A 23,451-nucleotide genomic window follows, 5' to 3' on the forward strand; every position below is an offset into this window, starting at 1 on the left:
TGAAGAATCGGCATGAGTGCCAGGCTCCGGCCGACAAAACTCCACCTCCGGAGAGGTGTCCAGTCCACTGGCATCATGCAGCGACTGCCTCAGGTCATCAAACTGGCTATGGCCCGAGATAAGGTCATCTGAAACCGCAACCGGAACCAGGCCGCCATCAGTGCCTTCATCACCCTCTGAAATGTACTCCAGGTAGGGAGAGGAAGACCTCTGCGGACCAAAGCAGTGCCGGACCTTAGCCATAGCCTTTCTAGGGGCAAACCCCGTGCCACGGGGCCCCTCCGAAAAGGCGCCGGCGTCGACAGAAAAGGCGTCGAGGGCACCGAACGAGTCGGCGCCGGCGTCGACAGAAAAGGCGTCGACATCGAGCGAATCGGCGTCGACGACAGCTGCAGCGCCGTCAGCATCGGCGGCGTCGACACAGTCCTCGAAGCCGGAGCTCTGAGCGTGTCTCTCGACAACCTGGGCGCCGACGACGTCGACGACCCCCTCGAAGACGGAACCTCGAGAGAAATCATCGATGACCTCGGCGCCACAGGCGTCGATGTCTTCTTCGAAGACGGCACAGGATCATGCGGTCTCGAGCGTGTCGAGGACCGGGACCTGGAACGGGCATGGCGAGAACGGCTACTCTTGTACGAGCGGGACCTCTCCCGCGAGCCGTGCCGACCACCCGAGCCCGAAGGCGTACGGGTGGTGTCTCTCGACCGGTGCCGACCGACCTCACTCGGAGGCGCGGACGGACCAGTGCCCTGCGATTCCAGAATCGCTAGCATCTGCTTCCCGAAGGAAGCCCATTCCTCCGGTGTCGCTTGTATGGAGGGATAAGCGACCCGCCGACGGGCGGAGTCCTCGGAAGAGGACGGGGAAGGCGTCCTATGCCGGTGCTTCCTGGAATGCCTAGAAGAGGCGGAGGAGTGGCGAGACCGACTCCTGGAAGGAGACCCACCGGACTTCTGACGACGACGCGGTGAGTCACCCCTCTAGTCATCGGTCGACAGCCCGGCCTACCGACAGCTTCTTCTTGCATTCCCGCAAGGCCTTTGCAGTGAGCGACTGGCAGTCGACACAGTCGTCCGTATCGTGGGCCTCCCCGAGGCACCAGAGGCAGGCGTTGTGTGAGTCCGTGACGGACATCTTGGACCCACAGTCCCCGCAGTTCTTGAAGCCCGGACGCGGGGTCGAAGATGAGAAAGACATCGCCACGAACAGGTCTTCACAACCAACCGAACAGGTTCAACGAACCGAGAATAGTAAACAGCAACTCCAACGAGTCGAGGCGTACCGAGATTCACGAAGCGAACACGTTCGCGGAAAAAACGGAACTGAGGCTATGGGCATCGTGCGTCCTACTTATCACATCGGGTGACATCGGCCGTTGGAGGAGGTCCTTGGGGACGGCGCATCGACGTCATCGACGCAGGACGCAGACGCCAAAGATTTTCCCAAGCAGCACAGCTGTGGACATTACCTGTCATAGATATGGAATACGTCGGAGGACCCAATCCCCTCGAAATGCTGCTTTCATGCAGAGGTCATTCAATATTTGCAGCGGGTTGTCGCCTAGGTGTGACTTCAGATCATTCCAGACTGCAAAACGGCCCTTGCTGTACAAATCCTCCAGACTGCAAAACGGCCCTTGCTGTACAAATCCCCCAGGCAAGGAATACCAACCGCTCCCCAGGCTCCCTCAATGTACGCATCCGTGGTGGGCGTCGGCACCTGCGTTTCCCATAGTGGGAGCCGTTTGTCATACAGGGATTTGATAACGAGTCTTTTATTTAGCTTCCCCTATGCTCCCCAAGTCGCTCCCACAGGATCTAAGCGGGCGGATAGGGTGATATGGGCTACCCACAAGTAGTGACAGCAACGGGGTAGGGAGTACCCATGCCCTTTCTAAGCAGACATGTGGTAAGTCAGTATCAGCCATTGCCCAGTGGGTTGTATAGTGCACTTGTGCCGTGACGTTACACATCTCTAGATCGAGGGCATTAAGTGCCCCCTTCTCGTAGGGTCGAGCCAGGTGGTCCCACCTCATGCAAACCTGACCATTCAACCAGGAAAAAGTGGTGCACAGATGATTAAGTTCCTGGAAGAGCGTGCAGCCCGGCCACGGCGGTACCTTATCAGACATATATAGTAGCTTAGGCAAAACTATCATTTTTATCAAAGACAGCTGCCCTGCCAGAGACATGGGGATGCCCCCCAGCACTTCTGTAGCTTAGCATTCAGAGCCGTGAGGTATGTATCGTAATTTAAAGTCTTCGTCAGGGAGGGGGGAGCACGCTCTTAATACACCCCAATAGCGGATTGATGGCGCAGTCCATCTCAGTCCCTTTGTGTTGCTGGCATCTGAGTGCGATCAGTCCAATGGAAGAGTGCAGATCTCTTATTCAAGTGCAACCCAGAGTGCCCCCAAACTCTTCCATGATCCCTATTACTTTAACCAAGTGGACTTCGGGATCAGGAATATACAACAAAATGTCATCTGCATATAGCGACATTATTTCTGCCTTCCACCCCATCCTGATGCCCGCAGCCTTATGCTTAATGCGTATCTTGTTCGCCCGGGGTTCAATCACAAGGGCAAACACTAGTGGGGAAAGTGGGCAACCCTGTCTGGTACCAGCACACAGCTGCAGCACCTGGCATAGTTGCCTGTTGGTGGGATATGTCTTCCATGCAATGTTGCACATGCCAAATTATAAATGCTGTGACTTGCGATCTTTAAATGCTGTGACTTGCGATCTTTGTTTGCTGTGACATGGCATATCTTTGAAATGGGGCTTTTCAGTTCATTAGGGTGTCATTATTTCTAGAAAATAACACCTCTTTAAGGCTAGGTTCTTCGTTATTTTTAAGCAAACATTGTATTCATTTTTATACAGAGGGGTATTTTTCATGCGTTATTCTAATGGTGTGCCACTGTGACTGGTGTCAGCATGAAGGGCGGGGTCAGCAACAGAAGACAGGGATCAAAGATGGGTGCTAGTAAGGATTCCCTGCTCAGCTGTCAAAGTCCGCTAAATCCCTGGACTTCATTGTTGTCAGTAACTTTTCCTGCCAAAAAGGCGTAAACTCTATGGCCACATATCCCCACACTCAGCAAAATCAAAAACCCTCCATCCCCCAGCATGTCTTGGTCTGGCCTCCCTCAGGGATGCCCACCACGCCACAGCCTGCCTCATTACAGGCACCCGCAATTCCACTGTGCCAGCTTCACTGCCCCACCTCTCCCCTTCCGGAATCATATTTAAAGTTGCGGAAAACCAACAGACTTGGTGGCTAAACTCCACAACTCTAGAGGCTCAGTAGTAAAACTATAGAACGGGTGGTCGAGGTTAGCCGGTAAAGGGAAGACTCTGAAGCATCCCGTCTCCTGCCATGCCCCAACCATCTGGAACTCAATCCCGGCAGAGGCTCAAAATGCCCCCACCATCTCCAGTTCTGCAAAACACTACAAGTATGGCTTTTTGAATAATACCCGCTGGACGAACAGAAATCCTCCCTCCCTCCACCAACGATAATGGGCTACTGTATAAAATGCCAGACTCAATGCTGGCACCTTCCGGTTGTGAAGTGCTCTGCTGCTGTCAAATTATGTTCACACTATAAGCAATAAAATAAATAAGTAAAGGCATCGGCTGTCCCCAAAATAGACACAGATCAGCAACTGATACAGGGGCCAGCAACAGAGGCAACCTTTGTCAATTGAGGTGGTGTCAGCAATGGAAACTTGTGTCAGCAACAGAAAATAGGGTTCAGCAATGCTAATATGCCTATGTGGCTGCAGGCAGCATGCGTGTCCACATGGATTGGTCGGAGGGAGGGCGAGGAGGTGTTAGAGATGTATACTCAGGTTGCTAGGATTCTTGGCTTCGCGCCATTTTGGGATTGCTTTGGTGCCCTGTCGAGCGGGCCAGGGGTCATATGCAGAGTGAGTGGGCACATTTAAGCATATTCGTGAGGTAGTAGTCCACATACAAGTACCCGTTAAGGTGTGGGAAAACAGTCTGTAAAATAAAAACAATTCCTTAACATTTTTTTCCTTCCGCTAGTTGGAAAAATGACCACCGCTTCCAATTGCGGTTTTGCCCACTGCCAAATCTCTAGTTTGCAGGTTTGCCGTGGGTGTGAAAAGTTTGCACCAGAGTGCACCCCTTTTTAAAAAATGGGGGGCTGCCCCTTGACCGGCACTTTCACCCATCCCTGGTCTGCCATGTCACAGGCCAGTTGCAGGTGGATGCACAAGGCAGACAGTGATGTGTTGAGACACTTGCCTCCTTTGCCATGGCCACAATATAAAAACACTGCTGCTAAGCAAAGCCTGAGCACTCCTATTCAGTTCCTCTGAAATAGCAGTTGCTTCGGTGTTAACGGGTGTGCTGAGCTACAGATTGGCTGTCGGGCAGTCATAGTTAGCTCAGGCAAGACAACGCAGCGCAACACAGGTTCGTAATCCCGATCCTGCGCTTAGAAACCACTCCTTTGTATTAAGCACGTTATAAATGAACACTTATAATTATAGTTGTGGTAATTGGTAAGTGGGAGGGGGTATTTTTACAAGCAGAGTCAAGGGTCGCACCCGTGCCAATTGATCATGACGTCCAGAAGGACCATGCTGGCCTGCGCCGGAGAGTACCCGGAGGGTGGTTGGGCATACTATTTTGAACGAGGTGAAAGAACAGGTCTTTCTAGGCAACGAGCACCAGGGTTACCTCAGATGTAGTGCAATCTTGGTGCTTGGAAGGGTAATGGCCCAAAAACAGCCATCACACAGAAGGGCATTTCTCACCTTTCCCCCATTTCAGTAGATGGGAGGTTCTGGCCCTTTTTAAAGCCAAAGTGCTTGCATCTTTCTTGCCTCTAAGTTATTGTGTGTGTCTATATGTATCAAATGGCAGTGGGCAGTGTTGGAGGGCAATCTGCCATTCGGGGTTCACAATGTCACTCGGGTGTAGCAGGGCATTTACCCTAGGGTCTGGGCATGTGAGGAAGCCAGTGGCTTCTGTGGGTGGGTGAAGGTGGTCGTTCCAAAAGTGCTTTGGTATATGAGTACACGCGGCCTGGGGATATCACCATGCCAACTAGCTTGAGCAGAACATGACCTGCAGCCCCTTTTGAGGGGGCATATGTATGATGGAAGTGTGCAACCTGAGTTGTTGGCATGTTCTTTCTATCACAAGTGAATCCAGTGGTGGTTGTGGTGAAGGATTAGTGAGGGTAAGAGACGGGGAAGAGCAGCAGCTGAGGAAGAGGAGGATAGACCAATTGGGTTGGTGGGGGCAGATGAAGTCCAAGTGCTGCTCAGTGTAAAGGTGCAAGAGGTGAGCAGAATTGGGGAGAAGGGAAGAGTCACTCACCCACAACCATCATATAGTCCCAGCGGTCATGATCGCAGATGTAGAAGTAGAGGCCCCCAGGGGTCTGCGAACGGACCACCAGCGGGATGTTCCGATCCATGTTCTCCATCATCCCCACTGTCCAGGCCACCAAGAACCAGAGGACCAGCAGCAGGATCACAGCCAACATCTTCAGCACCCGCGCACTGGTCATGTAAGGCACCCGCTGGGCCGTGCGCGACAGAAACACCTTAAGCACTCTGCAGAGGATAGAGGAAGTCACAAAGTAATTATGAGTCACACCCTTTAGCCTGAGGATGGGGATAGATGAGATCGCAGGGTAGTGCTCAGCACCACCGACACGCCAAACCTGTGGCTCTCCAGATGTTGGGAACTATTACTCCCATGTTCGCTTATCATTATCTATAGTGGCTAGGGCTGATGGGAGTTGTAGTTCAAAACATCTGGTGATCCAAAGGTTGCAGATCACTGCAGCAGATCCAAGCTTGCCCTCCAAAGCACCTAGCATCTGTAAGCATGAATGATAGATAGATGGCAGTTTACTGTCTTTGTACAGGCATGACCCATACAGAAGTCCCCTAAGAACAGTGTTGGGCAACTTAAGGCCCTCCAAATGTTTTGGCCTACAACTCCCTTCAGGCCTAGTCAGCATTGTCAATGGTGAGGAAACATGTGAGTTGAAGGTGAAAACATCTGGCGGGCTGCAGGTGGCCCACCGTCCCTTTAAATACTGGAATGCACGTTGGTAGCAGGTCCCTCACCTCTGTGCAAGCATACCCTCTGGACAGCAGGCACGCTTCTGTTGCAACCGTCCGAAGGAGAAATCGCTCATTGGTACAAGAACGAGCACTAGAGGCAGTAGCTTGCGGTCTATATGGCCACGGCCTCTAGGGAACAGATAGCCATGTGCACAGCCATGACTTCTCGGTAGCAAACCGGCAAACCACCAATATGGATGTGTGCAACAGGTACTGCTTTGCCATAGACTGAAGCGTAAGGTGGCTGGGTAACAGACTGTGCGAAATCATTGACTAGACGATTTCTCTTTTTACAGGTGAATGCAATTCAATTTTCATGAATATATATATTTTAGGTTGGGCTATTAGGTGACTTTTAAGATGAAACTATTGCAATAGAGTACAGCTAGGGCGAAATGACATATGAGGAGGAACGCAAAGCTTGTAGGTGTTGTTTGGCTATTTTCCCACCTATTGAATGACCATGGCCATGTTAATCCCTATGGCCATTCCCACCCAGTTCCTGCCCCTCTCCGCCCAAAACACCTCCTCATGGGAATTCTTGGAGCTCGCTTTAACCAAGCATTACCATCATACTTTGGGCTTGAAATGCCTGCCAATGTTTTTTAAAAGTCTTCTGAAAGTTAATGACTTAATTGGAACTGTAAAGGCGCTACTGGTGTTATAGAAATATCTTAACCACGTCTGCCTTCAGCCACTCGACTTATAAGCACTCTGCATGTCCTTCACTGAACTCCTGTTAAAAACCAGCATTGGCAAAGCCAACAGTTTTGGCTTGGGTATAAGTATTTGGAATTTGCCAGCACTGCTATTAAATGCCCAGGTACTCGCACCGTTTTGCACCTGCTACAATCAGTGGCCAGTTAATACCACTACAGCTATTCCTGACAAGTGCCTTTTCCATGCCTGCACAAAAGCCCAAACTGTTGGCATTGCCAATGCTGGTTTAAGTTGTTTTAGCAAAGGTTGATGGAGGTACTATTGATGATGAAGTATAAGATGTCATTTGTTTTTCTTTTACTTGTATCAATATATAACCATGGTGTCATTTTAAATAAATAAATAAATGCAAATAAATAAGGTGCTCATTTGCACGAAGGTATGGCCTATGGGATACAGGTATCACTTTAGAAAGGAACTTGCACGCCTCTATAATGTACGATTTTCATGATGCTGGCATTGGACTTAAAATGGAGTCCGGTGCAGAGTCCAGTCTGCCTCCAGTCCTTGCTGTGTTGTGCTACATTGAGGAGCTGCACTACGTGTTCAGTCCTCTTTCTTCCTTCACTGGGCTAACTGTTTAAAAACCCCTCCAGCGCGCGGAGCGCGGCGCGGAGTCCGGTGCAGAGTCCAGTCTGCCTCCAGTCCTTGCTGTGTTGTGCTACATTGAGGAGCTGCACTACGTGTTCAGTCCTCTTTCTTCCTTCACTGGGCTAACTGTTTAAAAACCCCTCCAGCGCGCGGAGCGCGGCGCGGAGTCCGGTGCAGAGTCCAGTCTGCCTCCAGTCCTTGCTGTGTTGTGCTACATTGAGGAGCTGCACTACGTGTTCAGTCCTCTTTCTTCCTTCACTGGGCTAACTGTTTAAAAACCCCTCCAGCGCGCGGAGCGCGGCGCGGAGTCCGGTGCAGAGTCCAGTCTGCCTCCAGTCCGCCTACATCGCTGAGGACGCGCCGAGTTGCAACTCGAGTCTGACAACCACCGGTAAGAGATACCATGGTAACTGACATTCGTCCGCAGACGCGCCAATCAACATTAAATGCTCGGAATCGTGGTGCGTTTTCTTACTCAACTGAACCTGTGCTGCCAGCTGTGGGTGCCGGTGCTTCTACAAACGCGTCCGCACCTCTCCCTTTCCCTCCCTCTTCCCTACCCACCCCGTCTTCCTCTTCCCTCCCCCCCATTACAGCTTGTGCTCCTCTTCCACCCCCTTCGCCCCCCCTTACCTAGATCAAGCTGGGGTTGAAAGCCTTCCACACAGTTCCACACAACTTCACGCTGCCAGCACTAGCGACCTTGAAGTAAACTTTGAAACAAAAACATCCCTCGTTTCTATCAACCAAGCTGTGTCTGTGGTCGACGTGATAGCTGTACATACTCACATAGCGCAAGCTCAACCTACCTTCAGGTCCAACGACGAGACCTTAATTCTTGAAAGTGCCGCGGTAAACACAGCGAGTCCGCGGTCTGAAAATACTGCGCCACTTGTTGTTGTTTCCGACATGGAATCTCACCTGCCGCCTGAAGCAGACGGTGATGAAACTAATAAAATCAATCAAGTCGTGTTGGCCGACAACTTGACACAAGTCCTTCACTCTAATGAGCTAGACAACGTGTGCCAAAACATCATGAAATCGCACACAGTTTTGGCCGAACCAAACTCACTCACAATGACAAACATGGTAAATGAGCATCATCCTCCAAAGTCAAACGTGATGATCGAAATCGATACTGCTTCCTTTCTTTCGCCGTTTGACGTAACGGACACAGAACTACTGGCCCTGAAGATACCAAATGGACCCGAAATTCAAACAAATTTTTCTTTCATTCCGCCTATAAATAATGATATCTCATGTGACTCTATAGTCAGTAGAACTGCCACTGCTCCGACGGCTCCTGCATTCGAATCGGATTTACAAAGACGTGAAATCTCACGTCCATCAGAAACCACAGTATCTCGACCCCTTTTACCTCCCCTGCTTATGCCTACTCATAAAAAAAGTCAAGGAGTGGACTTAGCGGGACGAGAAGCGCGGCTGACGGAGCGGCTGACAGCGGACTATCAGGCCGTAAAAAACAAACTAATTCACAGCTTCTCGATGGCTCCGCAAATCACACCAACAACTAAAGTAAAGTCGCCAATTCACAGTGAGAAAGACGCGAAGATCACTCAAAAGTCTAATAGCATGTTTAAATCCTGCACAAGCACACCTCAGCAAAAAGACGTACCAAGTATTCGTAACATAGGCACCCCTACGACAAGAAAATCACAACCGTGTTCCTCAAAGGACCCGATGGAAAACCTGCGTTTTCACCATAGTTCTAAAGCAGCCTCCGATTCTCCAAGAAATGAAAGGAGCTCTAGCAAAAATGATGAACCTTCAATTTCCGGATCGGAGTCAATTCCTTGCAACAAAGAAAATCTATCCGTTGCAGCCGGGATCCAGATACACAATAATGTTTTGGCGGCCTCATCTTTAGCCTTGATTCCATTCATCAAACTTTTTGAAACATTAAACGAGTCTGTAAAAGATCAAAATGCTTTATTGCATAATCTATTAAACAAAGTTTCATCATTGGAAGAAAATAACACTCATCTAATGACTAGAGTGGAACGTGAAGCGGAGATCTCCTTTCAATGGCAAAACCGACTAGGAGACCTCGCAATGAAGGACCACACAGATAAAAATGATCAAATGGATGCGATCCTAGAGATAATGAAGTGGTGTCGGCACTCTCGCCCCCTGAACAATATCGAATTTGAAGGTCCATTGAAAGAGAGACCTCCTCACCGCGCAGAGAGATCAAACACCATCTCAAGAAGAAAAGAAGAGCAAAGCGGTCCAAATAACATTCCTAATTCCAGTACCGTCTTGGACAAGAGTCCTGGTACATCGCAACTCGACAACGTGAACACCGAAACTGTCGTGTCGTTGGAACCACAAATAGCACCACCTTTGGGTGACCAGCTTGACCGTATTCATTCGAATAAAGTACAATCGAAACCAGACGCATTACCACAAAATTCCAACTTGTCTGCGGTTGTTGTGGATGAAGTTCAAACTACACAAAACCCTCCTGTACCACTCTCCAAAGGACCTGTAAACACCTTCGACATTTTCAGTGGAGCTGCAAAACTCTTTGTTCCTTCGTTTCCATCCAAACCCTGTGCAAAATCCACAAAAACCCCTGCCAACAAACTGATAGTAAATAAGCGGCAAACTAAGATGAGCAATGCTCGAATAAAAACGAAACAGTTTGTGAGAAATCTTTCGACACCACAAAAGCTGGGACTTTTCTCTCGCAATCCATTAAATGTTCATCAGGGTGAGCGAGATGATGTTCTCTCAAGAAATCTTGTGTCGAAAGAAACCTCTAAAATAAAAGCAGCCGAACCATCAAATCCAAATAAAAGACGAAGATGCAAATCTGATTCTGGTTCAAAGATTTCCGATCTAAGTGTCACTGATTTATGCGATCTTTCGATATACTCAGACAAATCGGTCGAATTGATGCAATCAGAACAGGCAGTTGAAACCCCTCGCCCTGTTCTAATACCTTCCCAAGGTCCGGGAAAAATTCATCAGGTGTTCAGATCTAAAAATGTTGAAACAAAGAAGACCCCCACGTGTGCAAATGCCAGCACCTCTGGTGCAGCCTCACAATCCCAAAATCGAGAACGCGAAAAGGCTGCTGCACAACATCAAAAAAAACTATTCACTACAAAACTAAATCCCAGGATGACAGCTGCACAATGGGAAAAGCAAAAGCAACGTCATCCAATAGCAACTGCACCTGTGAAATCTGTACAGGAACAAAATCTCTGGAGATTAAGACTCGAGAATATTTTCTCAGACTCAAACGAGGTCAACCTAAACCGTAGAAATGTGATGCGATTACTACATAATTTTCCATCCCTAAGAACGATAACGTCCAACGATATAACCATTGTGGAATACATCAATGAAGACTCTCTGGATATGGTCTATCTGCATATCACCTCTCAGGCAGTTGAAAATGCCTTGCTTGCAGCAAAAGACGAGCTACTGTCGTATGGCTTCGATTTGACATTAGAAACCAACCCACAAAGAGAAAGAAGAGGCAATGATGTGCCTCACGATCGAGAGCAAACTCACGAACAACGCCGTGAAGTTTTACGACAACAATTTAATATCAGACAGAGATCAGTCGGACATCAAAATGCCGTCTTCAATCGTACCTCACAGATTCATTCGAACAGGACTTAGCTATCGCAAAACATTAAGGACGACGTGAATGTCCTTTTATCATGGAACACCAGATGATTTCGGCATCTGTTCGAAAATTTTGAACCATCTTTAGAAAATTGTTTTGCACTATGCCTCCAGGAAACATGGTTGAGGGAGTCGCCGCACAGAGACGGGTATTCCATCGTTCTAAATCCAGTTGGGAAAAACCAGTTTGGTCGACCATTCTCTGGGCTCCTGACCATGATAAATAACGCCTCCGGATGGGAGATTTTGCATTCTTTTTCTCCAAATTTGTTTTTCCAGGGAACAATTCTTCAAAACAGTTGTAGACCGAGCTCAACATTCAAGCATCTTCTGCTCATTAACATCTATTGGAACACAGCAATGATTTCCTCATGTCATTTTATCCAATCGATAACAAAACTGATTGATGATTCCATGGAATTGCTGTCCGACCTACAAGTACTTGTATGCGGTGACTTGAACTTTTCGTGGTTTGATGATACCCTGAAAACGATTAAATTTAAGCAGAAACTACAAACCTCGTGTAGAGGTTATCAATTTCAGTCAGCAATGAATGCTAGGAATTGTTATATGCTCAATGGTCATACAAAAGGAGATTGTCCCCCAAACTTTACATGGCAGCGTGGTGGAAATGGAACTATTATTGACTATGTTTGGGCATCAAAAACTATGTCTCATGACATCGTCCAGTTGACGGTTCTGAAGTCAAAATTGAGCGATCATGATCCGCTCGAATTAACTCTAAGGGCATTTTCGCCACAAAATGAAGAGCTTTTCAACCAGCCGATCGAAGTAAATCAAGGAGGAAATCGACTAAAAATAAACACTAAGCAATTGAGAAATCTAAACGAAATGATGTCCTCTGAAGAAATAGCTCCACATGACAAATTAAATTACACTGCCTTGCTGGTAGACTTTCAAATAAAATCTAATCATTCAAACAGATGTTCATATTTAAAAAAATATGAATTTAGTCCATTGGTATCTCTCAAAAAAAAACAACTGCAACGTGAATTAAGGAAATTAAAGAAAAACTTAGACCCCAATGCTATGGTGCAAATGAAACATCTGAAGGTGAAGTACCGAAATTGGTTGAAATGTTTCAAAACAATGAGAGATCAAGAACGAGGAGAACATATTCTGAAGATCATCATTTGTCATCAGACAAAGGACCTATGGAATATCATAAACCAAAAAGCAATTTTCCATCAAGCAAAGATGCATCATGGTATTTCCAAGGCCAGTTGGGAATCATACTTTGCCAAGGTCTTTGGAACTGCGGTAAATCGGCCAACAGACCAAAGGTGTGAAGTTGTCCAGTCTTGGGATGTAATTGAAACAAGAGAGGACATATCATCTGCAATTAAAAGGTTAAAAAACTCTCGAGCAGCTGGCCCTGACGGCCTCTCCAATGTCACTCTAAAAGCCAACATTGAGCATTGGACAACTTTTATCTACCATCTATTCCAAGCGATAGCTATCACAAAGCTAATTCCTGAATCCTGGAACTCGGCTATCATAGTTCCTATTTTTAAAAAGGGTTGCCGAGACGATCCGGCGAATTATCGCCCAATTGCTCTGTTAGACATCTTGGGTAAGATATTTGCGTCCTTCTTACAACAGAAGCTGGCAAAGTGGGCTATTAGCTCAGGACACTCTGATATAAGACAGTCAGGTTTTACAAAGGGAGTGGGAACTGAGGTAAATCTAACCATTCTGAACCTATTGAAATTAAAAGCATTTCATCAAGGCAAAAACCTGTATATCGCATTCATTGACATGAAACAAGCGTTCGATTCTCTGGACCGCACAAAATTGTGGAAAAAACTGATTACCTGGTCGTGTCCGCTTGAATTATTGTGCCCCATTATGGCCCTCCACAATAAAACATCAATCCGAGTGCGAATTAATGAGGCTGGTGAACTCACTGAGAGAATAAGTACGAACAAGGGAGTAAAACAGGGATGCCCCCTTGCCGCCTTATTATTTAAACTATTCATAGCTGATATATCTGAAGCATTCTCTCAGACTCGATGCTTCCCCCCAAACATCGACAGTAACAGTATCAGTTGGACAATTTATGCAGACGATATTGTCCTAATGGACGCAACCCCAATTGGTCTTCAGAGACTCTTATTAGCCCTTGAAAATTATTTGAGTGACAACTCGCTACAAATTAATGTGGAGAAAACCAAGATCATGGCGATTGGAAATTCCTCCAAAAGACAAATTAAAAACTTCAGATGGAAACTCGACGCATTACAGCTACAACTTGTACCATCTGTTCGGTATCTAGGCATCATTTTTAATACCTCAATCAGAGAACATGATTGGATGTCTGATCTCAAACAACGTATGTTGACCTTCGCGCTACAAGGGGCTAAGCTTCATGCTGAATACGGGAAATTTACCCTAAAACCAGTACTAACCTTCTATATTCAAAAGGTGATCCCTTCAATCACCTTTGGAGCCGAGGCCGGCTGGAATCTTGACTATCATCTGTGGCCGACCCTCGAAGGCTTATTTTGGAGACGCATCCTTAAGCTTCCAAAGGGCACCTCAATGATTTCTATAAGACATGAACTTGGAATCGAATCAATGTACAACATAGTTGTCTGGAAATCGCTGGCCTTGTTACGGAAAATGTCAATGACAGACAAGGCTCCGGCTTATCAAATCTTTGCAAATGCAACCAAACAGCAATCTTGCTGTATCATGTTATCGTGGTGCAGCGGTTTAAAAAAGATTCTAGACTCTGCAGATATAAAGTGGGAAACATCAATAGCAACCCCCCAACTTGCGAAACAGAAACTAAGGAAGTGGAACTGGATCCAAAACTTAGAACATAGAAATCTTCTGTCTTCATCGATCTACTTAGGGCCATTAACAAATCGTCTAGATCAATTACCTAGATATCTCCAAAAATTTCCATCAAGAAAACATCGTACTCAATTTATGAGACTTCGGTTGAACGTTATTACAACTAAGGAGATCCAATGGCGACGAAGAAATAATCCTACTAAGATCGAGAATAACCTCTGTAGGTTCTGTGGAAACTCAATTGAATCAGTAAAACACCTGATCATTGAGTGCTCCAACATATCACAGCAACGAACTCGCTACCTTGGGCCTTTTGCCCCAGCTGATGAAGATATGGACAGATGGTGGTTTTGGATCCTATCTGGTTCAAATGTTTCGCTCATATGTGCAGTATGTGAGTTTGTGGAAAACATTTTGACTGAGGATATGCTCTAACCGGAAATATTTTGGCAATATGTGGGCAATATGTTGGCAATATTCATTTATTCATTTATTCTTTTACTCTTTTACTCTCCTTCCTGCGAATTCATAGAATGTGTTGTTTCGCTTTGGTTGTATTGTTGTTTTTCTTCTTGCTTTGTTGTATATGTGAAAAATTGGATTCTTCTTATTGTAATTGAAGTTTATTTATAAACTAATTGTTACAATTAAAATAAAAAAATAAAAAAATAAAAAAAAATGTTATAATCTCCTTGGTCCACAGTAATTTCTGCATCAGGATGAGTGCTCGCGCCCCCTTCCTCTTGGCGCTTGTTCTTCTTCTGGCTGATAGATTTTTATCCATCAGCAGAGATTTTTGGATACCGAGGCTTGAGCCTCATTACTCCATCTTCTCGGGTTGAGTATGTAGTCGTGGGTTTGTATTCTTCTTGGCTTTCAAAGCTCTCTGGATCTCTCATTATATGTCTCCCCTGTATTAGAGTGGTTGCTGTCGGTGGCAATTGGAGCGGTCCACATCTAGGTTGGCATCACCACGCCATTGCCTTCACAGTGTACTTGTTTCCAGGCCAGTCTGTGGCTTTCTTTGGGGACTTTAGTCTGCCCCAGTCTATGAGTCTGGGAGCTTCTAGATCCCAGCATGCAATTCTCTACTGCTTGTCGCTCGCTTAAGAGTGGCGACATTGTGCAAGCGGGAAAGGTTCCAGTCACAGTTACCCATCTTATTCTTCCTCGTACCTCTTTGCCAGTCACTGCTCTAAGCTTTGGAATCACTGCGTCTAGTGTATAAAGTCTACTGGGTTATCATGGCTCTATTGGCATCAGCATGCTGGTATTTAGAAGTGTTGGAACTACAACTCCCAGTATGCAGTTCTTCTTAGTGTCTTTAGTGTCTGGCACCACCTCTGCTCTAGCCTGTTCAAGCTTTGGGATGATCACTCCCAGGGTATAAAGTCTACTCGGTTCCCCTGCCTTCATCAGCATCCTTAGAACTACAACTCCAAGTAAGTGGATGGCCAGCTCCCACAGGAGGCGCTAGAGGGACAGCCAGCATAACGGGATGCCCCACTTGCTCCCCACCCCCAGAGGATTTATTGCCTCGGAAAGGTCATGCCCCTATGCTGGCCAGAACCAGCCTAAAACGGGGTTGCAGACCAGCCGAGTGGGAAAAATGCCGTAGATCAGGGTATTTGACCATGTTCTCAGTAGAAGGGCTCCCACACCCTTGTTGAAGGTGGGGCTTGTGCGTTGAGTAAAAGGTGCAGTGCCCCCACAGGATTTTGAGGTAGCGCATGGCACAAGTTTGCATGTCTGTTTGTCTAGGAAGAAACGGCACAGATTGGTGGGATTGCCCATGGTTCATCGAGTTTGGCATGCCATTTCGCCTGGCAAGGTAGCTCAGCAAGTGTAATTGTTGAAACTGGAATGCAGTTGGATTTCGAGGTCACAGGTTTTAGTATATGGGATTTCGAGGTCACAGGTGTGAGTATGAGCATGGCTGACTCAGCCCTTCATTTTCCAAGGAAGATAGGATATGCCAATTTTGGTCATAGAAGAAGAATAATGGTGTAGAGCAATGGTCTAGATTGCTTTGGCGAAAGGGGCTTATCAATAAAATACAAAGCTAATAAAAGATCTTGGATGCAGTGAAAGTATTGTGACCAGTGCATCAGGGTCCCCTGTGCCGAGGGTTCGGGACAGCGGAACGCATAAGTGTGATTAGAATGCACACATGTTTTTTCTGAATTGGGTCACTTGCCACAGGGTCCATACTGGCCCAGCTACTGTTTGATGGTGGTTTTCGAGGTGAAATTTGTGAACTTAAGTAGCACCCCCTGCCCCCCTTTTAAAAAGTTGAATAGCGATATAAAGTGGCCATTGGGATGGGGGTTGTGAAGGTAACGGCTAAACTACTAAGTTGTCTGCTATGTCACAGGGGCAAAGGACTGGCGAGAGTTTCGGCAGACAGAGGTTCTTTATCAGGTAACAGCCCGGTTGAGGATTGACGAGAACAAATGCTGAGTGACACTGGTAAGGTGGGTTTTTGCATGCATGGAGAAGGGCCCAGCTAAGGAGAAGGGATGTATTTTTTTTTCTTTTCAAAACCACGAAGGGCACTGAAGGATGAAGTGTGCGGGGCACCGACGGCAGTTATTTCTAGGTTGATATCCGCATGATCCAGGGAAACTATGCGGGATGCGAAGAGGGGTGTGGTTGCAGTCTGCAGGTAAGGCATGCATACTGCAAAGAGAAGTTCAGGAAGGCCTATCGGTAAGCTCAGAAGACAAGGGAGCTATTCAAGACGGAGTGGGGGCAGCTGGTGAAGTGGAACAGCCGGCCTGGCACCTCTGGGAGCATACACTCACACCTGCAGTTAGGTCCAGGTACCAGAGTAGTTGCATTACGTTCTTGAAGGTGGTGCCTGAAAACTAAATGACTGGCAGTGGGCTGCACCCCACATTGACATCTCGTGCTCAGTGTAGGTGTGTGTAGGATGGTTTGTAAGGTGCCATGGAGCTCGCGAAAGGGAGAATTATCGGGACAGCTCTTAGGCCTTGGGCAGCACTCCATACAGGGTATGGGAGTATATTACCGCTGACTGGCAAAGGGTCACTCGAATGGATGAACGGTAATGGCAAAGGGCCACCCAGAATTCCCGGGGATGGCTAAGGGGCATCCGAAAGTGAGTATGGGATAAGGGAGTTACTTCCTGGGAATGGTAAAGGGCCACCTGGAAGTAGGGAAGACCGGAAGAGAAAGGTTGGTAACAGATGGGGCAGGGTTCGCCCGTTAGTGACTATTAGATGGAGTGACTGTGTTTAATGGCAGGTGGGTGACCATTTTTACGGGAGGTATGTGTTGGGACAAAGGGCACACTGTTCTTCCATGTGGATCTGTTTGCAGCTCTAAAAAGGGCAGTAGGTGGGGGCATTAGGGGTGGTGGGGGGCATCCCCAAAGTGTGGTGGAGTTATGGGGTGGTCCTAGACAAGGAGGAGTTTTCTCTGCGGTTCCTGCCATGAGTGGTCCCCACTGGCCGCACACGAGCCAGGTTCGGGGTTATACATGCACTGACTCCCTTACAGACAGTTAAGACTCCTCGACAATTGAATGCAGTGGTCCCGGGTGTATTCGCTCCAGGCAAGGGCGTTGAAACTACTGCCTGTCCGTTGGTAGCCAGAGGCGGTCTTCCGCTATGTAATAACCGGAAGTGCCAAGGGTCACCCGAGGACAATAAAATACTGGTGAAAGCCTGGGAATTGGAAAGGGCCACCCAATAGGTGTTGTAGGCCATTATGCGAAGGAGGCTGGGGCCACCCATTTTGCTGACTCCAATAAAATGTGATCTGTTTGTTCCAAAAATATTATTGTCTCTGTGGTCTATTTTGTAAGTGCATATGGTCTGTGGTTCTGGGGAGGCAGGGCCAAAGTAGGGGATGGCCCCGCTATGCCATTTTTCTTATATTATGTGCGTTTGTCAACCACTGATCTAGGCTTTTTAATCACGGCTACCAGCGTACAAAGTCTACTTGGTTCTCCTGGCTGGATCAGCATCGGAATGCGTGTCTTCAGGAGTGGTGGATTACGACTCAATTCTTCTTATGTACTTTAGTGTTTCCCAGCACCCTTGTCACCGCTCCCAGAAAATGTAGTCTACTTAGTTCCCCTAGCTTGATCAGCATCGGTATGCTGGTATCCGGGAGTGTTGGAACGACGACATATCCCAGTGTGCAATTCTTCTTATGTACTTTAGTATTCTTCAGCACCCCATCTCTAGGCTTTTTCATGCTCAGAACCACAACTAGCAGTCTGTCATTCTTATTTGCCTCGCTTGCCTTCAGGGGTGTTGCTAGGTCTGGAAAAGACCCAGGGCTACGCTAATTTTGGGACTGTCGGGACCAGGGGAAAGCTAGCCTTTTTGGTTATAACCCCTGAGCTGCTAGCCAGGGCTACAACCAAAAGACCCAGGGCTATAGCCCCCTCAGGCCCCCCTAGCAGCGCCTCTGCTTGCCTTCATGAGCGACACTGAAATATATTTTTGAAGTGTTCAAACAGCTCCCCAAAGGCAATTCCTCTTTGGTACTCTTCGTTTTATCAGTGCCACTGCTTTTGGCTTCTGGAGTGTTAAACCCACACCTTCCAAAATGCAGTTCTGGTTTAGTTCACTGGCCTTTATCACCACCACAGTGCAACACTTTAGAGTGTTAGACACACACGCCCCACAGTGCATTTCTTTTTTGGGTCCTTTGGCTTGGTTAGCACCACTTCGCAAGGCTTTTGGAGTGTTTGACCCACAACTACCACAATGCAATTTATCTAGGCATCGCCAGCACCACATTACTACACTTTTAGAGGTTTAGAACCATGACTGGTACAATATAATTAACCTTTACTTCTCTTGGCTTGGTCGCGTTAGGATTGGAGTCTTAGAACCACAACTCCCAGAATGAAATAGTTTGTTGCTTCTTCTGGCTTTATCAGCACCACTGGGCTAATCTTTGGGAATGCTGGAATCACAACTCCCACAATGCACTTCTTCAATATTGTCACCGACACTTTCTCATCTCTCCTTCTAACTTCTCAACTCCATTCTTTTGAATATGAGCCGCACTACATTCAATCCCCGATCCCCGTTGCTCCAGGAATGGCTTCTCTTTTTGTCCTCTGCTTACAGCATGACCTGGCTTGTTCCGGAGCTTATACTGGAAGTCTATGGGTCCGATTACTGGATTTATTTGCGTGGAAAATAGGGCCTTTGTGGGCCATTCTGTGTGCAAAACCCCCTCTGTCGATTCATTACTTTGCAGGACTTTTCCAGACCTTGCAGGGTCTCCGCGCAGGGCGGCATGGCTCTGCAAGCAGTTGAGCACCTTGCGCGAGACTCCACACAGAGTGTGGGTCGGGCCTGCTCAGAGATTTATATAGGTGGCGGGACATGCATATTCCCCATTCTGCATGCAGAATGAGGAAGAACAAGGCATTCCGTGGGCGTGTCGAGGGACAGCCTGCGTGAGGAAATCGCACTCCGAGCACCATGCAAAACCTAACGTATTCATGGATCTGACCACGCAACATCACGTCAGGGGAATCGGCACGCATAGCTCCTGATCACACTGCCACGTGAAAGCAGGCGCAAGGTCCCAATCGCATAGGATTCACCACGCAAATGTAAGGTCCGATCGGGAATTTAGGGGTGCATGCACACAGTTGGGGAGTCAATCGCAGTCAAGGGTGCGCGTATGCAGTGTAGCAGGGTGCAGCCACGGTTTACGGTGGTTCACACGCAGATTTACCGGGGACTGACTACATCACGATAAATGCTGTGAATAGTGACGGGGGAACCCACGCAGTGGCACTGGGTGCTGCCTTGGATGGAGGGGTTCGCACGAAGTATTGCCGGGGTGCATTACTTCACGTGCGAGGGTGCATAGGTTTGCTATACATGGCTGTATTTGCTTTGCGTGGGGGGGTGTCGTGGGCGTTCTGGCCACTACTTGCGCATAGGGTTACTTTGCGGTCAAAATTCCATGAATATGCAGAGCGTGCACAGAATCCTTTGCGCGCAGGCACGGGCAAAGTCGTTTACGGGATCAATGCTCACTTTTCTATGAATCAGGCCCTATGTCTCCAAAGCACACTCATCAACGGAGAGGATTCCATGGGGCACTGCAGCGAAAGATCCTCGGCACCCACCATTCCCATCCCACTGACATGGACTACTGCTGATGTGACGTGGTTTCGAGTTTACCTAACATATTGAAGGTTGGGGGCGAGAGGGGAGGGGTTATCAATGAATCACTTTCCTAGCGCATGCCTCTTTAAACATATTATATTAAAGGTCATTATTGGTTAGAACAAATTTAGCTTGGAGAAGTTGATCTTTGGCTGAAAGGGCGTGTGGCCAGACTGACACTGTACCCCATAGCATCAGGGGGTATTTCGGCCTAGGTTCGAGTGTGGCCAGCTGGGCCCCCCCCCCCCCCATTTACCCATGGCTTGCTGAGAGAGCCCCTAATGCTGGCTCGACCACTGGGTTTACATCGGGCCTGCTCATTTTTCAGTGAACAAGCTGAACACATGTACACAAAAACGTTAAGGGAATAGGCATAAGAAAAGGGAGAGGTGTAACAGTGATTGACACCCCTTTAAAAAAAAGTAAATGATGCAAAGGCACAGAGATGTAAATGCACAGGTGTGACATGGGACCGTTCTTAGACTTTTCCAGGACTTTATGGCATTTACTTCTGTTGGGAGACCCTCACTGTGCATGACCTTCAACGGGAGTGGCCTTCAGAACAGGACCCCAGAACTCGACACAGCACACCTTCGTGTTACTGGGGTAACGCTCTCCGTTTTAGTTGTTCACGCATCTCTCTGACTGGGCCGGAGCAAGGACAACACAGGGAAAGTGCCATGTTGGCAGCTGCCCCTCCTTGCAGCGAACCCCCACTTGAAATGCATAGGTGCTATGTTTTGGCCTGCTGAGTAACTGCCTGGCATTCTCATGCTGCATAACCGTCCACCCCAGCATTGCCCCTAATGCCCCCATACCCTTGGCAAAGAGTCCCGTGGGTACCTGTACAGCTTGAGGGTGATGGTGCCGTACACGATGGCGAAGCCCAGCATCCGCACCCAGCGCAGGAGCAGGCACCGGAAGATGCTCGGCTTGAAGTACAGGATGAAGACCTGGAGGAAGGAGGAGAAACGGGACATGTTATCATTGCGCCTTCCATTCTCAAGGGGCGGGCAAGATGAGACCCTGCTAGCGGCCTTGCATGTTACTAGAGGCCTTTGTCAGGCATTGCATGTCACTGTTGACATTGCATTTTACAATGACATGATCAGGAGCTGAGGACAGATACTACAGGTTATTTGTTACTGAAGAGATTCCATGATCAGGAGCTGGGACCGATATTACAAGTTAGTATCAGACATTACACGTTATAGGGGCTGACGATTCTAGCTGTTACATGATACGTTTGGCCAATCCATATTGCTATTGGCATTGCATGTTATTACTGACGTTACATGTTTAGGAGCTGAGGGCAGATATGACATGCAACTATTAGACATTGCACGTTATGGGGGTTGACAGGGCTAAGTCTTTGTACCAGTGTTATCTGATACTATTGCAAGTTACATTCACCATTGCATGTGTCTATTGACGTGGTCAGGAGCTGAGGAAAGATATGTACATGTTACTATGGACATTCAATCTAAATATCAGATGTCACAGATTCGGGGGCTGAAGAATACTACTGCCTTTTACTATCTGACAGTGCATGTTATCATACGTTACATGTTATGATTGGCAAGTACATGTCGAAGGAGTCAGGACAGACTTTCAGAGAAATGGGGAGTGCTGATGACTGATAGGACATATCACTGTCTGACACTGCATGTTACTGTCGGTCATTACATAATTAGGGGAAATATTTATTTTTTTATTTTTATATTTATAAAGCACACATACAACCTAGGGGTATCGAGGTGCTAGAAAGTGACAGATTGGTTGCAAGGAACATACAGAACAGGACAAACTTCGTGCTTCAGACAAACAACCAGGTTTTGAGTGTTTTGCGAAAGGCAAGGTGTGAGGGTTCTGCTCTGAGGGTAAGTGGCATTGAGTTCCGTTGCCTAGCAGCAATGAATGGGAAACTCGCCCCGCCTGCCCTGGCTCGCTTGACTTTGGGGACTACGGGTCGGTTGGAGTAAGGTGTTCCGGTTGGTCTGGAAGCGGAGGTCCTATTCACTCTCTGAGAGAGGTTGGGTGGGGCTGCGTGGTTGATGCATTTGTGGGTGATAGTAAGTGTTTTGAACAGGATGTGTTTTTTTTAATGGGGAGCCAATGTGCCTGCTTCCTTGCGGAGGGAATGTGTTACCTTTTAGGGATGCCTTTGGCTGCTGGGAGAGCATTATTCTGAATGGTTTGGAGTTTCTTTAGGTTTTTTTCTGAGGTGCCGGCAAAGAGGACGTTGCAGTAGTCCAGTCATGAGCCAATTGTAGCTCTGGCAATAGAAAGGCAGTTTCCAGTGGTCAGGAAGGGTCTGGCTGCGGTAAGCAATTTTGTGTAGTAGGCTGCAGAGGAGGTGATAACGCTGACTTGCCTAGACATGGAGAGGGTGGTGTTCAAGTAGACTCCTAGGGTTTTCACCGACCGTGAGACTGGGATTTGGATGTTGTGACTATTGAAGGCCGAGTATTGGTTGTTGAGTTTATTTAGGGTTTCCTTAGGTCCTACCAGGAGCAGAAATATCCAATGCTACGGACAGATATTGCATGTTACAATCGGATCTGACATTACATGTTCAGAGGCTGAGGACCGCTCGCACACGTTACCACTGAAGGTTACAGGTTGCTTTCAGACATTGCATGATTACAGGCTGTGAAGACATCTCTATTATCAATTATCAGACGTTATTATTGGACATTACATGTTCAAGGGCACACATGACATGTTATTACAGGACATTGCGTGATCAGGGGGAGAGGACAGGCAGGACAGGTTACTATCACACATCGTGTGTTATGAAAATAGAGGACATTGTATGATCAGGGGATGAGGACAGACAGGACACGTTATGATCACACATCATGTGTTATGACATTACAGGATGTTATATTATCAGGGCCTACGTGACATGCCACTATCAGACATCACATGCTATGACTCTAAATGTTATTACAGAATATTGCATGATCGGGGGATGAGGACAGGCATGGCATGTAACTATGGGACATCATATGTTATGACATTACAGGACATTGCATGATCAGGGGCTGAGGACAGGCATGTCATGTTACTATCGAACATTGCATGCTATGACATCACATGTGATTAAATGCCTTTGAATTATCAGGGAATGATGACAGACATGACATGTTACTGTCGGATATTATAGCTTGTTACAGGCGATCTTAGGATCAGGGAATGAGGACTAATAATATGACATGCTAGCATCATGCGTGTGAGCTGGCGATGCTCAGGCCTCTTGTCCGGATGCAGTCATTCGGGAGATGTGTAAGATACGCCCACAGGCTGAGCCAGGCATGGAGAAAGGTCCGCAGGTGGGGTCAAGAGTAGCCAGGGTATGTCCCCTGC

At 47.5% G+C, this 23,451-nt stretch overlaps 1 protein-coding gene across 1 annotated transcript in view; it reads right to left on the bottom strand.

Moving 5' to 3' along the window:
- The window catches only part of GPR179 (G protein-coupled receptor 179), a 449,627-nt gene that overhangs the window by 29,888 nt on the left and 396,288 nt on the right, over positions 1-23,451 (bottom strand). Inside the window, exons 6-7 of the mRNA XM_069634662.1 lie at positions 20,926-21,035; positions 5,364-5,602 (exon numbers count right to left, since the gene is read on the bottom strand). Coding sequence (XP_069490763.1) covers positions 5,364-5,602; positions 20,926-21,035 — 349 coding nt within the window. The remainder of the gene's footprint in view (positions 1-5,363; positions 5,603-20,925; positions 21,036-23,451) is intronic.

The sequence above is a fragment of the Ambystoma mexicanum genome, chromosome 13, assembly GCF_040938575.1.
Source record: "Ambystoma mexicanum isolate Mex_15411 chromosome 13, UKY_AmexF1_1, whole genome shotgun sequence".
Taxonomy (NCBI): domain Eukaryota; kingdom Metazoa; phylum Chordata; class Amphibia; order Caudata; family Ambystomatidae; genus Ambystoma; species Ambystoma mexicanum.